The sequence below is a fragment of the Anguilla anguilla genome, chromosome 7 (assembly GCF_013347855.1).
Source record: "Anguilla anguilla isolate fAngAng1 chromosome 7, fAngAng1.pri, whole genome shotgun sequence".
NCBI lineage: Eukaryota > Metazoa > Chordata > Actinopteri > Anguilliformes > Anguillidae > Anguilla > Anguilla anguilla.
In genome coordinates this window covers 42832132-42844612 of record NC_049207.1, presented here as the reverse complement: position 1 = coordinate 42844612, position 12481 = coordinate 42832132, and the positions used below count along the sequence as shown (strand labels likewise).

Here is a 12481-nt window from a genome sequence, read left to right as displayed (position 1 = left end):
TGCCAGCTCCCTTTTCTGTCAGACTGCAACATATTTGTGCTGAGTTGGGGCTAGCGGAGAGTTCCCCACGCTAGCTAGGCCATAGTCAGGGATTCACTCCCGCGGGCCGAGCTTGTTAGCATGGCGAGTGGGATCCGGTGGAAAGTTCCCCCTATCCGTGGCTTGTGGGACGGAGCTCCGCCGAAGCAAGTGCAGGTCGCAGTCGGACCCCGCGTCACTGACTTGCTAGCAAGGCGTGGTAGGCTTAGCGGAGGGTTCCCACGGTCCCCAGCAGACAGGCCGCCGCAGGCTCTGCTAGCACCGCGCGAGATAATGTATTCGTAATCTCCTGCAGGGCGCTAGGCTGCAGCAGGCGGAAATGGAAATGTGTGCTCATGGAAATTTCACTCAGTGTCGCCCTGGGCTGCAAACCCATTGATCCTACCCCACAATTAGCCCTTTCCTGCCATGGGGTTGCTATCTGCACTGCCTTCTTCTGCTTACTCATCCCCTCTGGCCATCTCTTGAGTAGGCGTGTAAGGTCTTCTTCGATTTGAAGACCCACTGACACAAATGTAGCAATTTCAGTGAGGAACAGACCACCCGGATCTTGCAGTTGAGTCATAATTAATAACCAGTAAAGCACTGGAAAACCCAACAAGCATGACACGGAAGGAACTGGATGCGAGCGCCAGCTGTGCGCCCTTTTTATACGTAGCCTGCAGCTGTTATGCAAATACTGGCGCAACTTAGGGTGCCAAATGATTGGCTAGCTGCACATGAACACAGAAGTAACACACTAATACCCATTAACAGTTAACATGCTGCAGCGGCTGCCTGGCTAGATTTATTAAACGATTCTGTACTACGATTATTGACACAAACAGCAGCTAGGCCTTTGGCAACAATCAACTCGGCAATTCTGAAACTGACTAGAGGAATTTCACAGCTGCTCTATTGCTGTAAAACTGTTTAACTTGAAATTTAAATACATTATAAAATAATAACAGTAGTAGTAGTAATAATAAACAGAACAATAACAACAAAACAACAAGAACAATAATAATAATAGACATATTAAATAACACTGGGATGAACTTTTGAAAGGGATGAAGATGGAGGAAATTAGGAAAGAAATAAAACTGATCTCAATGAAGATCAAAGATTGAAGGTCATCAATCTTATATTGCTGTGTATGGTGCCTTTTACAAATCAGAAATGTTTTGAATATTTGCCAGAAGGGGGAGCCACAGTATTTACAGTGCGTGCAGCCAAGTTACCATCTCACAGTCTCCCACAGTCTTTCTCTGAACGCATTATGTAATCAATAATACAAAGCAGGTATTGTGAACAACACTCAATATCCCCTTTCACAAAGTCTTAATCTGCTTGTTTAAGGGAGTCATTTCTTGCTCAACCGATTACTTCTGTTAAACAAACGCAGCATTTTTTCATTCTCCCATGACAGAAGGCCTGTTAGCTCAAGCACAGGGGACATTATCAGTTTGTGAGTAATACAGAATCTAATTAATTAGAGGTCTTTGACTGAAAGCTGGTCTTATCTTGCATTTTTCCATGCGATAGGAACTACAGGTATGTCACAGGTTGTACTGTGGGCAGAAACCACCTCATGGTTCACAACCAGTTTGCGTAACAAAAATATGTGTAAGTAAAAGACAAAAATCATTGAATAAATATATATATTTTTTTTTAATTCTTTGAATGGAGCTGCAATGACATTTATTCCCCTTTAATGCTGGTTATGGGGATCTGTCTCTGGACTGGTCTGTGGGTACTATGTGCTCATCGCAACAGAAGGACACGTATTAACAGAGATAGAATGAGGGCGGGATGTTAAAATGATCATGTCATATCTTGTTTTAATCTCCAAATTAAACCAAATTAAATTAATTAAAAAACCTATTTTGCATTTAGCTAGCAAATGTTGAGGATGGAATTTGAGAGCATATAATTCATTATTGAGCTTATTGTGATCACTCATTTAGCCAGGCTCGGGCCAGTTATGTCCGTATTGATACTGTTTGTCTGTACATATGTACAGATGTCTTATGTACAGACTTGGAACTTATGTATATATGTATAAACTATATGTTTATAATGTTTGGAATTGAGATAAAGATAGTATGTACTTTGTATTTTCTGCATTAATTGTATCTCTGTATTGCTTTAAATATCCCAATAATGTTATGGGTATACAGTACTACCATAAGTTATGGAAACACTGCATTCATGAACAGAGTTTGTTGATTCATGCAATATTTTACAACAATTGCTCTTTTTGGCGTAATAAGTATAATATGTAATAAATGTAATATCAACATAATATCCAAAACCATTCATCGACAATATATAAATTTCCTCCACTTTAATCCCAAGGTTCCTTTCTTAGGGGTGTGACACAGAACGGTAAAAAGAAGTTTGCTCGCTTCTGCTGTAATATTAGCTGCCACCTGCAATATTGCAGTCTCCCCGCTGTCTGTGACGTCCGTCGTTTCTGCGATTTACGTTGTCATGGCTGCGCGGGTCATTTGCAGTGCATGTGCGCACTAAACCCTTGCGGTATCGGTGACAAGTCTACCCCCGCGCTGAAGACTGTACCCAACGTAAACACCCGGGGGAAAACGAGCCATACCCACGCTTGGGTTTCTGCGGTAACAGTGGCGATGGACACGTTGCCCGTTGCCTCGTCCCCCCGCGGTCTTACTGAAACCAAGCGTGCTGTAGGATCTCCTCCAGGGTCGGCCGGCCCCGAAGCCGCTTGTCCAGGCAGCGTTGCAGGAGGTCTTTGCACTCTGAGGGAGATCCACAAAAACAAACAGAATACGGTTAGCGGTTCTGTGAGTGAATATAACCCTGTGAAAATATTTGGTTGAGCAACAGCTAGTATAATAGCTGTCTCTTTGACGTATCCAACTATCTGTTTTCCGTATCAAGGGAAAACTAAATTTCAAGCGCAAACATTTTTTCCCCACAAAATATATTTAGAGGACCTCTTTCAAGGTTCTGTTTTTGTTTTCATTTGCTTTTTTAGAAGAGAAGTCAAAGAAACATTTAAATTGTGAAGGCGAAGAAACAACCCTTCTGGCTTACCGTTGGTGAGCTCCTGCCACAGGTAGAGCTCCTGGTAGATGATTTCTTTGGGGGTGCTGAAGGGAAGGATCCGGGTCAGCATCTGGTACAGCACGATCCCCAGCTGCCAGACGGTGGAGGGCACCGCGTGGAACTCGGAGCGCAGGTAGCACTCTGGGGGCATGTGCAGGCAGGTGCCAGCTGTGCAGGACGGAGAACAGTGGCAGCTGTAGCCAGGGGGCGCTCTTGGCCATTCTATTAAACGGCCACTCTGTGTGCTGTGGAGTTTCGTCATTTCAGGGGAATAAAAATCCCCACCCATGCAAAATCAGAAGCCAATCAGCAGTGTCAACACAGGATATCCAGTAATTAAACCATATGTGCTGTGACTTACTGAATTCTGAACTCTTTTGTTGCTTGCCTTACTCCAGTGGAAATGCCAGCTCCCCATACAATAAACCCCTTTTAAATAAAACTAATTTAGATTAATTTTTTTTACTGTAGGGTTTCTATGCTTTCAATCTCAGCTGGTGCCCATTCCCCAAGCTTAATTTTTTTTCCGTCTTTGTGTTGTATAATTTCATCCAGAATTTTTAATGAGGCCCTGACACTGTCAGCGGATCCCCTACCGTGGAACTTGTGGGGACTCTCGTTCAGCATGGCGCCGCAGCCGAAGTCCAGCACGTGTACGAGCGGGCCGCTGGCGTCCGTCTGCACCAGCACGTTGTCCAGCTTGATGTCGCGGTGCACCACCCCCCTCCCGTGGATCTCCAGCACGGCCTCCACCAGCTGCCTCAGTATCACCTGCAGAGAGCGGAGGGGAACCGGGGGGGACGCGATTGTATGGTGCCTCAGCGGGAGGTCCGGTCTGAACAATGCGTGTGAAATCTACGTGTCAGAGTCGGGAAAGAGGGAAGGGAAGGGAGGGAGGGGGGTTGGGGGGATGTTGGTTTCCTAGCCCTCTCACATTTTTATATGACCGTGTCTCACAGATGTTTGTGGTTTTGTATGTAATGAAGCCACATTGAACTGTGTGTTTTGCTTTTTCTCTGTCCAAAAAACTGGTCCCCTTCATTAGAGAAGGAAAAAAATGTGTGTGTGTGCGTGTGTGTGTGCGTATGTTGTGTGTGTATGCATATGTGTATGTGTGTGTGTGTGTGTGTGTGTGTGTGTGTGAGTTTGCGCTTCAAATGGCCTATCTCCCCCAAAAAAACAGACACCTAGGACTGCCATGTCTTGGGCTTCAGATTGTCGTACCAGGGACCAATGGCAATGGGTCAAGTATAGCAGAGTAGACTACATGAACACAAAGGTAGCAGAGTGCACTGCTCTGATAATGTGCAGTAATATGCTGCATATTATTCTTAATTGGCCAACTCCTCTAAGACAGTACGGCTTCCTCATATTGGCCTGATGTGGGAATGTATGTTCTCATTATCTCACTCATTCTGAGAGCAAATGTACACATTGTGATCTGGCAAGTTCCCACGTTGCTGGAACGCGACGCCGTTCTGTTACCTTCGCCTCGCCCTCCTGCAGAAACCCGCCTCTCTGCAAGACAAAATCGAAGAGGTCCAAGGAAGGAAGGGGCCGCTCCAGAACGAGGAGCACCTCCTCCTGCAGCTTGTACCAGTCCAGGAGGCGAATCACGCCCTTGGGGGAGGGGCTGCCCGTGCTCATGATCAGCAGCAGGAAAACCTCCAGGGGGATCTCTTGCATTTGCCCGTCTTGGTTCTATGAGGGGGCAGCAGACACGGTCCAGACAGAGGAATCAATCACAGACACTGTCCGGGTCAAAAATTGGATACACTGTCAGTTCACACATGTCAATCACAGGTATGGCACTGTCAGGGGCGTCAATCACAATTTACATGCAGTTATTGTCAGAGGAAACAATCGGGGGAACGGCCATGAATATCAAGCACAGCTGATGTATGAGACACACTGGTGTCTGGTGTATCCAGCACAGGTTCTGTTTGTGATGTCAAGCATAGCTACTGTCAAAACTACAAAACACAGGTGACAGGACTCAAACACACTTTATCAAAGTATCAAACACGGTGACAGGACTACAGCACACAGGTATTGTCAAACACAGTTACAGTCAGGATATTTACACTGGCTCAGCCTGTGAATCCAATATTTATATGATGGAACATTTGTTTCAATTATATATACAGTATGTATATGTTATTATTTGTTCAAGGGATAGTCCAACTTTTCGAGAAATTCGTTTTTTAGCTATCTAACCCATAGCTAGATCATAAGATTGATACCAATTTCACCTCTGTGTGTCCCGCACAAAAATATTAGACATGATCTACAGGCTGCATGCTAACTGTCGTAGCTCTATGAATGGCTGCAGATGGAAGCAACGCTAGCTCTGCTAAGTTAAGTCTACAAGCGTGAGTTTGGGGTTGCCAGGTATACATGTCACTGGCTGTAAACTTGTGCTCCCACTGCAGCCTATAGTACTGCATACCTGGCAACTCCAAACTCATGCTTCAAGTGGCGCTGCACAGCTACTAATCACTATGCCCAGTGGATATATACAGGGTTATTTGTCAATTATAGTTCTGAATTTACCTGCCTCTAAAACAACTAAGGTCTTGTTTTTCTGTTTTCAGACCTGAAGCACCTCATGGACCTGACTTGTAACTCACTCACTCACGTTCAGCAGGCTGAAGCTTCTCCACAAGGGGGAGCTATTAGTACTCAAGTAGCTGAAATTCGGGGAGTGCTACGTATGAGCGGTTCTACGCATCAATGACACTGTGCGTCATTGTTGTTTTTACTTGTTATAAACATACAAGATGCCAGTGCAAACAACTTGGCTTTTGGAGATATTAGAAGGTTTATTTCCGTCATTAAATGGCAAATCTAACGTTGCTTCCATCGGCAACCGTTCACAGAGGTAGAACAGTTAACATGCAACTCGTAGATAGTGTCTAATGTTTTTGTACGATAGCCAAAAAGCATTGAACTATTCCTTTAAGACATAGCACGTTTGAAGTGTCACACTTTATGATAAAGCCCCACTGAGTTTCATCACGAACTCTGCAAAAGAAACTACTCACTGTAGTAGCCCAGGTCACCTTGTGCAGTGGGATATGTTTTACTGCCACCTGGAGAGCAAATGCAAGCGAACACTCACATTACTGTATGTACTCATTCTGTCCAATTCTGTCCGTACTTTATTTTATTTTATTTTTGGATACATGTGATACAGGTGAAATTTAAAACAGTACTGTGGAATGTGAAGTGTGCTGTATATTAGTATTCTAACATTGTTTTGTTTCGGTTTTGGTGAGTGGTTCATACTGGCAACATGTCTTCCTTTCTGAGGCCCGAGTACACCCTGCCATAGCTCCCTGTTCCAATAGTACATCCCTCTTCGTGCTTTTCCTCAAACACTGTTGAAATTGATGGGAAAGATATTCTGTATAATTAAATGAGCGGCTTGATCCTAATATTTAAGTCACCTGAATAGTAAACTGGGACCAAAACATCGTCCTTGGCCCAACAGGTAAGAATATTAATTGTGAATTGTTGTTAATCAATGGTTTTGCAGCCCTACAGTTCATAGTTCTTTATATTGGTTACAAGTCAAAGGATGGGGGGAAAGGCTTCTCTTTTGTTGAAACTCAAACAGTTATTAGTTTATTATTATTATTATTATTAGTAGTAGTAGTAGTATTGGTGTTGTTGTTGTTGTTAATAATAATAATAATAATAATAATAATAATAATAATAATAATAATAATAATAATAAATTATTTTCTTTCCAAACCAAATAACAAAAGGAAAAAAGAGGCTAAATGAGATAAAATGACAGATTAAGATCCTGGATGTTCTCTGACCTCTTCGCTGGCAGGTTGGGTCATTATAGGGCACTGGACAGCACCTTCTACTGTCTGTCCTTGCACTTGGACCCTCCGCGTTCTGAGAACAGGAAAAGGACCCAGGGGAGGGCTGGTTTTTATGGGAGAAGGAGTGCTTCTTCCTCCTCCTCCCACTCTGACCCTCTACGACTGTGCTGGAAGGCTCTTTCTCTCTTTCTTTCTCCTTCTCCTCCTTGTTCCTTCTTTTCTTTCCCCTGCCTCTCCTGTTCCAGCAACCGCTACTAGGTTTTCTCTTCATTCCCCTCTGCTCCCTCTCTTCTCCCTCCTCCTGCCTCTTTGGCCTCTGGGATCCTTTCACCGTTTCTGGTGCAGGATTGCTATTCATAATGGCACTACAAAAGATATATTTCTGTTCTGCAGTTAAATAATATGCGACACAGTCTAATAATAAGTGGCAATGGTTGGTCAGACAATGGTTGGGAGTTTTATATGTACTACAGAACCTTTGCTCCTGTTGTCTGAGCAACACTGTGACATCATAATATTGATTGGTCTTATGACATCATATATATAAAAAATTGCATTTCAAAATGTGAGAATATTTTTCAACAGTCAGCAGATTGTTGATCAAATGAACAAATTTGATTTTTTTAATACTTGAAATACTGTAAACACCATTATGAATTCAGCCATTAAAATACATAAACTACTGTATTTCATGGTATTTCTGTCTGCATTATTATTATAATTATTATAATTGTTGTTGTTGCTGTTGTTGTCAGTTTTGCAGTTATTTGCGGAATAGTTGATCCTTTTGCCACTTAAATAGACCATCATGGTTGCTAATGTGTCTCCTTCCCACATTTCATCTGGATATTTTCCCAGCTATTTGTAATAATCACATTATTTTTCATTGACTTGATTTATTAATTGAATATTGCCCATGTGTTTGGCTCTTATACTATTTGTCCTGCTGACTTGCTGCAATCTTGTGCATGTGGTGCAAATGCGATATAGGCTAGTCTTTGATGTGTGCAAAGTTTCTCATTTGTGCCACTTTCGTGGTCTTTCTCACATGACACGGCTGTGTGTCAATTCCATGGTCAAAGGCGCTGAAGGTCACGGGACAGCATTTATCCCTTCAAATCGCTGCCTTATTGCTCGCAAGGCCAGGTCCTAAATTAGCGCATGACACTTCAAGTGTCCGTAAGAGGGTGCACATGTCTGCGTGAGTGTCTTCTCGTATGAAATGTGTCACTCAGCTTCTGACCCATTGCCATTGTTTCCCCTCCACCTGCAAAATATGCCCGAACGATATGAAGGTGTTCATTTTTAACGAGCTCTACATGATGCTGGGGTTAATGTGAATATTACATATGACCCTGCAGTGGAACTAAGCATTTCGCACATCAAGCCAAACAACAAGTGCAAACATGTGATTTAGTCACATCGGTTGCTAGGAGATGGACACAGGTCCAGGGAGGTGGCCAGGGGAGTAGGGCATGTCCAGGAATGTGGCTGGTGGAATAATTCATAACAATTCTGGGCTTCTGGAAGGGCACTGGTAAAGGGGTCCCTCATGAGACTCTATAAAATGGAATTTATTGCAAAGGCTAGAGCAGACCTCTTGTTGACTGCCTTGGGGTTTCTATCCCCTGTGTGCGCACATTGGTTAATAAATATCATTGTTTGTAGCTGCTGTTGCTGTTGGGGTTTGAGCAGAGGTTCTCAATCACCACTTCTGTAAAAGGATATGAAATTCCAATGTATGTGACGACACATACGTCAATATACAAATGTATATCCACAACTGTACGTGCAGTTTCCAATTAGGAGATGTAACTATTTCTGGAAGGAGTACTCTTGTGAGAACACATTAACAACAAAAAAAAGAAAACCTGCTGAAGCCTGTCAGTCGAGACAGATGTGTAGAAATCCAATTTCCTCCCTAATTTTTCCAACAGACTGAGACCGGGGCCATTTTGAATCACAGGTCAAACAGAAAGAGCCCCCGATGGAAGGAAGCAGAACATAAAAGCAAAGCGGAAATGGAACTGCCATTGGGTCATGAATTCTCTCCAGAGACACACCTTGGGGTTACTGGGTACACAGAACTGCCCTGGAGTCGTGTAATATAGTGGCTAGAGAACAGGGTTGCAGTAAAAATGAAAAAAAAGTTGCAGGTTCCGTTTCCATATATTGGTCTACCTTTGATTAAGTAAATTGCCATCTGCATTAAGCACATTCCATGCAATTGAAAGCAATACATTTAAAAACTGATTGAATGTGTTCATGTTTCGAAGTGTGATAATGGAATCTACAAGCAAAAGCAACACCTGTGTTTATACTATTATGTTAAGACAAACCTAAATAAACATTATAAGCATGCTCACACACCCCCACCCACACATGTGTATAGACTGCATGATTACCTACAGAACACATAAGTTTCAAACTCAAACTATGAATTCGGCCTGTTACTCATTACAATCATTATGGCAATGATTAGAATTATTATAATCCCCCCCACCCCCCTCCCCCCAACACCGCGCGGCTTCACAGAAGTCGGCGGAAACTATTTCCTGTGCTTAGCACTGTGATTGGAGCGTTCAGTTCCGGAGCGACTGGAGCTGAAACCTCGGCGACGTTGGGAGGCAGTGACATCTGGGAGGCGAACAGCAGAGGAAAACAGCTCCAGAGATCTAGGTGAGTGATGAGGTTTGCAAGACATTCTGCTGACATATGAGCACTATTTTGAATCCCCGAGTAAATCTGACTGGAGACGATTGGCATAAAATGAATTTAAATGTAATTTTCAGCTGTGAATATCTGATTTTGTGTTTTGGGGGGTTTCTTCCCTGCTGGACTGCGTGATGAAATCAGTATTCTCTAGTATGTAGACGGGAGGAGGTGGGGGACATAGCTAGGGGGTTGTTGCGGCAGCTAGGGTCCTCTGTTCTTCCAGCCCTGTGTAGATTTTGGAGGAGTTAATTTATACACAATCAACATGTAGCTTGTTAAAACGCTACTTCCAACAGAAATGTAATTAAATTCCACAACTTGCGACATCCCTTCTTCTGCACTGCATTGCTGTAAGATTGCGTTTCTATTTCATTTGGGAGGCGCTTCCCCTCGGTAAGCTACTATATGTGAACAGACGGAGTTGCATGGAGCGGAGATAGCAAAAGAAAATGAAAGAAAGGGAAAATTTTTGAAAACCCTTTTCGGTTTCTTTAGACATAGTTTTAAACGTCCAAATGTATCTACATTCCTTCATATGGCTAAACATATTTGTGTTGGCTAGTTAACTGAAAAGCAAGGATAATGGGAATGATGAATAATCTTTTCGTTTCTGTTGCTTCGCCTAACATTAGGCTTAGTTGGCAAGCACTGAGCTATAACTTTAGGGAATGTCGTAAATATTACAAAGCACATTACATTGTAATTAAGCAGATTGTGACGTTAAACAATGTTAAACAATGCGGTGATAACGCCAGACGGGAATGCACATAAGGATGCGACATACCAGGGAGAAGTGATTTTGTTTAGGGACGCCAGTAACAGCCAGGCTGTTCTACGGCTGCTAGGCTAATGTGACGATTTATACTATTTACAAGTGCTAATGCTGAATATTTGACACGATTATTGGATTGTTTCCCCTTTATTAGTATAATGGTATAGGATTGTAGGACAAGTTGATGATCAGCTTATACGGGTAAATCGCCTTTAAAAAGACTGAATACCCTTAATAGGATGTTTCTACTCTAAGTTGACTTGCCCTTTCTCGGTCCTGGATGTGTGTTTCTTTTATGTTTGTTTGTTTGTTTTCTTGGTGTCCTTTGTATTTCCCAAGTTATAAGCGTTTCCACCTTTGCTTACAATAATGAATGGTTCCCGTTGGTCGAATACAATGGCGTTTTTGTTTTATGTTATGCAACTATATTCCACTATATAGCACCATAGCCTACATAATTTGAGATCACATATCTGGTGGAAGGACTAAAGCGAAATACCTCCGCATTTTAACAATGCGACGACGTTATAAAATGTTAAACGTAAAATTGTTGAATTTATCTGCACAATCTCCTAATGGGGTATAGCCTCAAATTATGGGTAGCCTACATTTTGGTGTGTTAGAAACTGGGAGCAGGAAAGTTTTAACAAGTTGGTAACACAAGGTAAAATGGAGTAAAATCCAATTTCGCAACAACGACGAGCATAGTCTTTTTGCTTGAAAAAGTAGGCCACGACAAGGGACACAACCGTTTCTACTTTATGGAAGCTACATCCCGGGAAGCTTTCACTGACCCACATCAATGTAACATTTAAACTGTGACTGCCGTTGTATGCACGTGTGCCGTAGCCTATTTAAAAGTGAAACAAAACAGATAAAAAGCACGTAGGCCTGCCGCATCTATGCTTTTGCCACTAGTTCGTCGGTGTAACGTCATTGCTGCAGTGTTTGGCCAACATTTTACTTTTGATATAAAAAAGTATATTGCAAGTTTCAAAGTCTGCCGTATTTTTTCACGATGCACTGGTCTCTCAGTCGACTGCACGGTCGGTTGCTGAGTGGTGATAATCTGCATCAGCAAATAATTCAGCAACCACTCCGCTGGTGCAGATCATTGGGTAGCCTAATATTTGAATCGCAGACACCGAAGGAGTCAATTCATTTGAGTTTTGTTTACTTCTGTTTAAATAACTGTGCCGCAGTCAAATGTTACCTGTCACCGTGATAAAAGCACAAATGTCCGCCTGTTGATTTCTGTAGGCTGCTATTTATTTTTGCCACATGTTGGCTGAGAGCAGTGACGTGTAAGGGGAAGGCATGCAAATGTATTCCATTATAACTGATAGTGTCCTCGGTGCTGCTGCTCTCGCCAGGCAATTTTCATCCTGTTGTGCAAGGCGTAGGCTATTTGATTTCGTTGACACCTCCTGGTGATTCCTGTACTCTTCCTCAGAAATCTGTCAGTAGCCAGACCAACACTGCCCAGAAATCTCTATGTTCTAATAGAAGTCGGTGAACATGTAAGGTGGCAATTGCGCCTATCGTAAAATAATTTACCGGCGTGAAAATGGTTTGAGGCATAGGCCTATAGCGCGCACAGTGCTGGGAATTTATTCATGAACCAAGTCATCAGTGAAAGTCACCAGCAGTGCTAATCTCAGAGTTTGTGAGCAGCACGCGGGTGATATAATTCTCTGGCGCACAGTTTGTTCTCTTGTCCGCATCTTACACTTTTCACGTGTTTATATGATGTCACTGTCAATAGACTATTCTAGAGATTGCCAAGATGTATGAAATCCCCCCAAAAATTAGAAGCCCCTTGAAATCAGATATTTAGTGATGACGAATTTGATGTTCCGGGGAGTGAGGTTTGGGATTCTTTACGTGAGTTTTGAGTATCTAAATACTGCGTGGGATACTGCTGTCGTGTCATTGAATATAGCGCTTCACCTCAGTTTCCCCTGCAGAAGCCCAGCTGTACAAATATTTTGCAGAATGTGTAATACTCAATACTGTACGGTTCGTAGGCAGTCTTGGATAAGCATCAATATGAGCA

The 12481-nt window shown here is 42.7% G+C and overlaps 3 protein-coding genes across 11 annotated transcripts in view; 1 reads left to right on the top strand and 2 right to left on the bottom strand.

Annotated features, from left to right (window-relative positions):
• Nucleotides 1–2607: 2607 nt before the first annotated feature.
• On the bottom strand, nt 2608–3376 carry LOC118230976 (serine/threonine-protein kinase pim-2-like). The gene is made up of 2 exons (XM_035424326.1): nt 3091–3376; nt 2608–2792 (listed from the first exon to the last, which is right to left on the bottom strand). Exons 1-2 carry the CDS (start codon nt 3362–3364, stop codon nt 2701–2703), a joined length of 366 nt encoding a protein of 121 aa, XP_035280217.1. The 5' UTR covers nt 3365–3376; the 3' UTR covers nt 2608–2700.
• Nucleotides 3377–3564: 188 nt separating this feature from the next.
• On the bottom strand, nt 3565–4788 carry LOC118232563 (serine/threonine-protein kinase pim-2-like). The gene is made up of 2 exons (XM_035427627.1): nt 4588–4788; nt 3565–3873 (listed from the first exon to the last, which is right to left on the bottom strand). The coding sequence occupies exons 1-2, from the start codon at nt 4786–4788 to the stop codon at nt 3565–3567; spliced, it is 510 nt and encodes a 169-aa protein (XP_035283518.1).
• A 4708-nt stretch (nt 4789–9496) lies between these two features.
• apbb2b (amyloid beta (A4) precursor protein-binding, family B, member 2b) overlaps nt 9497–12481 on the top strand; it is a 106513-nt gene continuing 103528 nt past the window's right edge. For all 9 annotated transcript variants that reach the window (XM_035425841.1, XM_035425840.1, XM_035425839.1 and 6 more), the window contains exon 1: nt 9497–9617. The gene's annotated coding sequence lies outside the window, so the exon portion shown is untranslated. The remainder of the gene's footprint in view (nt 9618–12481) is intronic.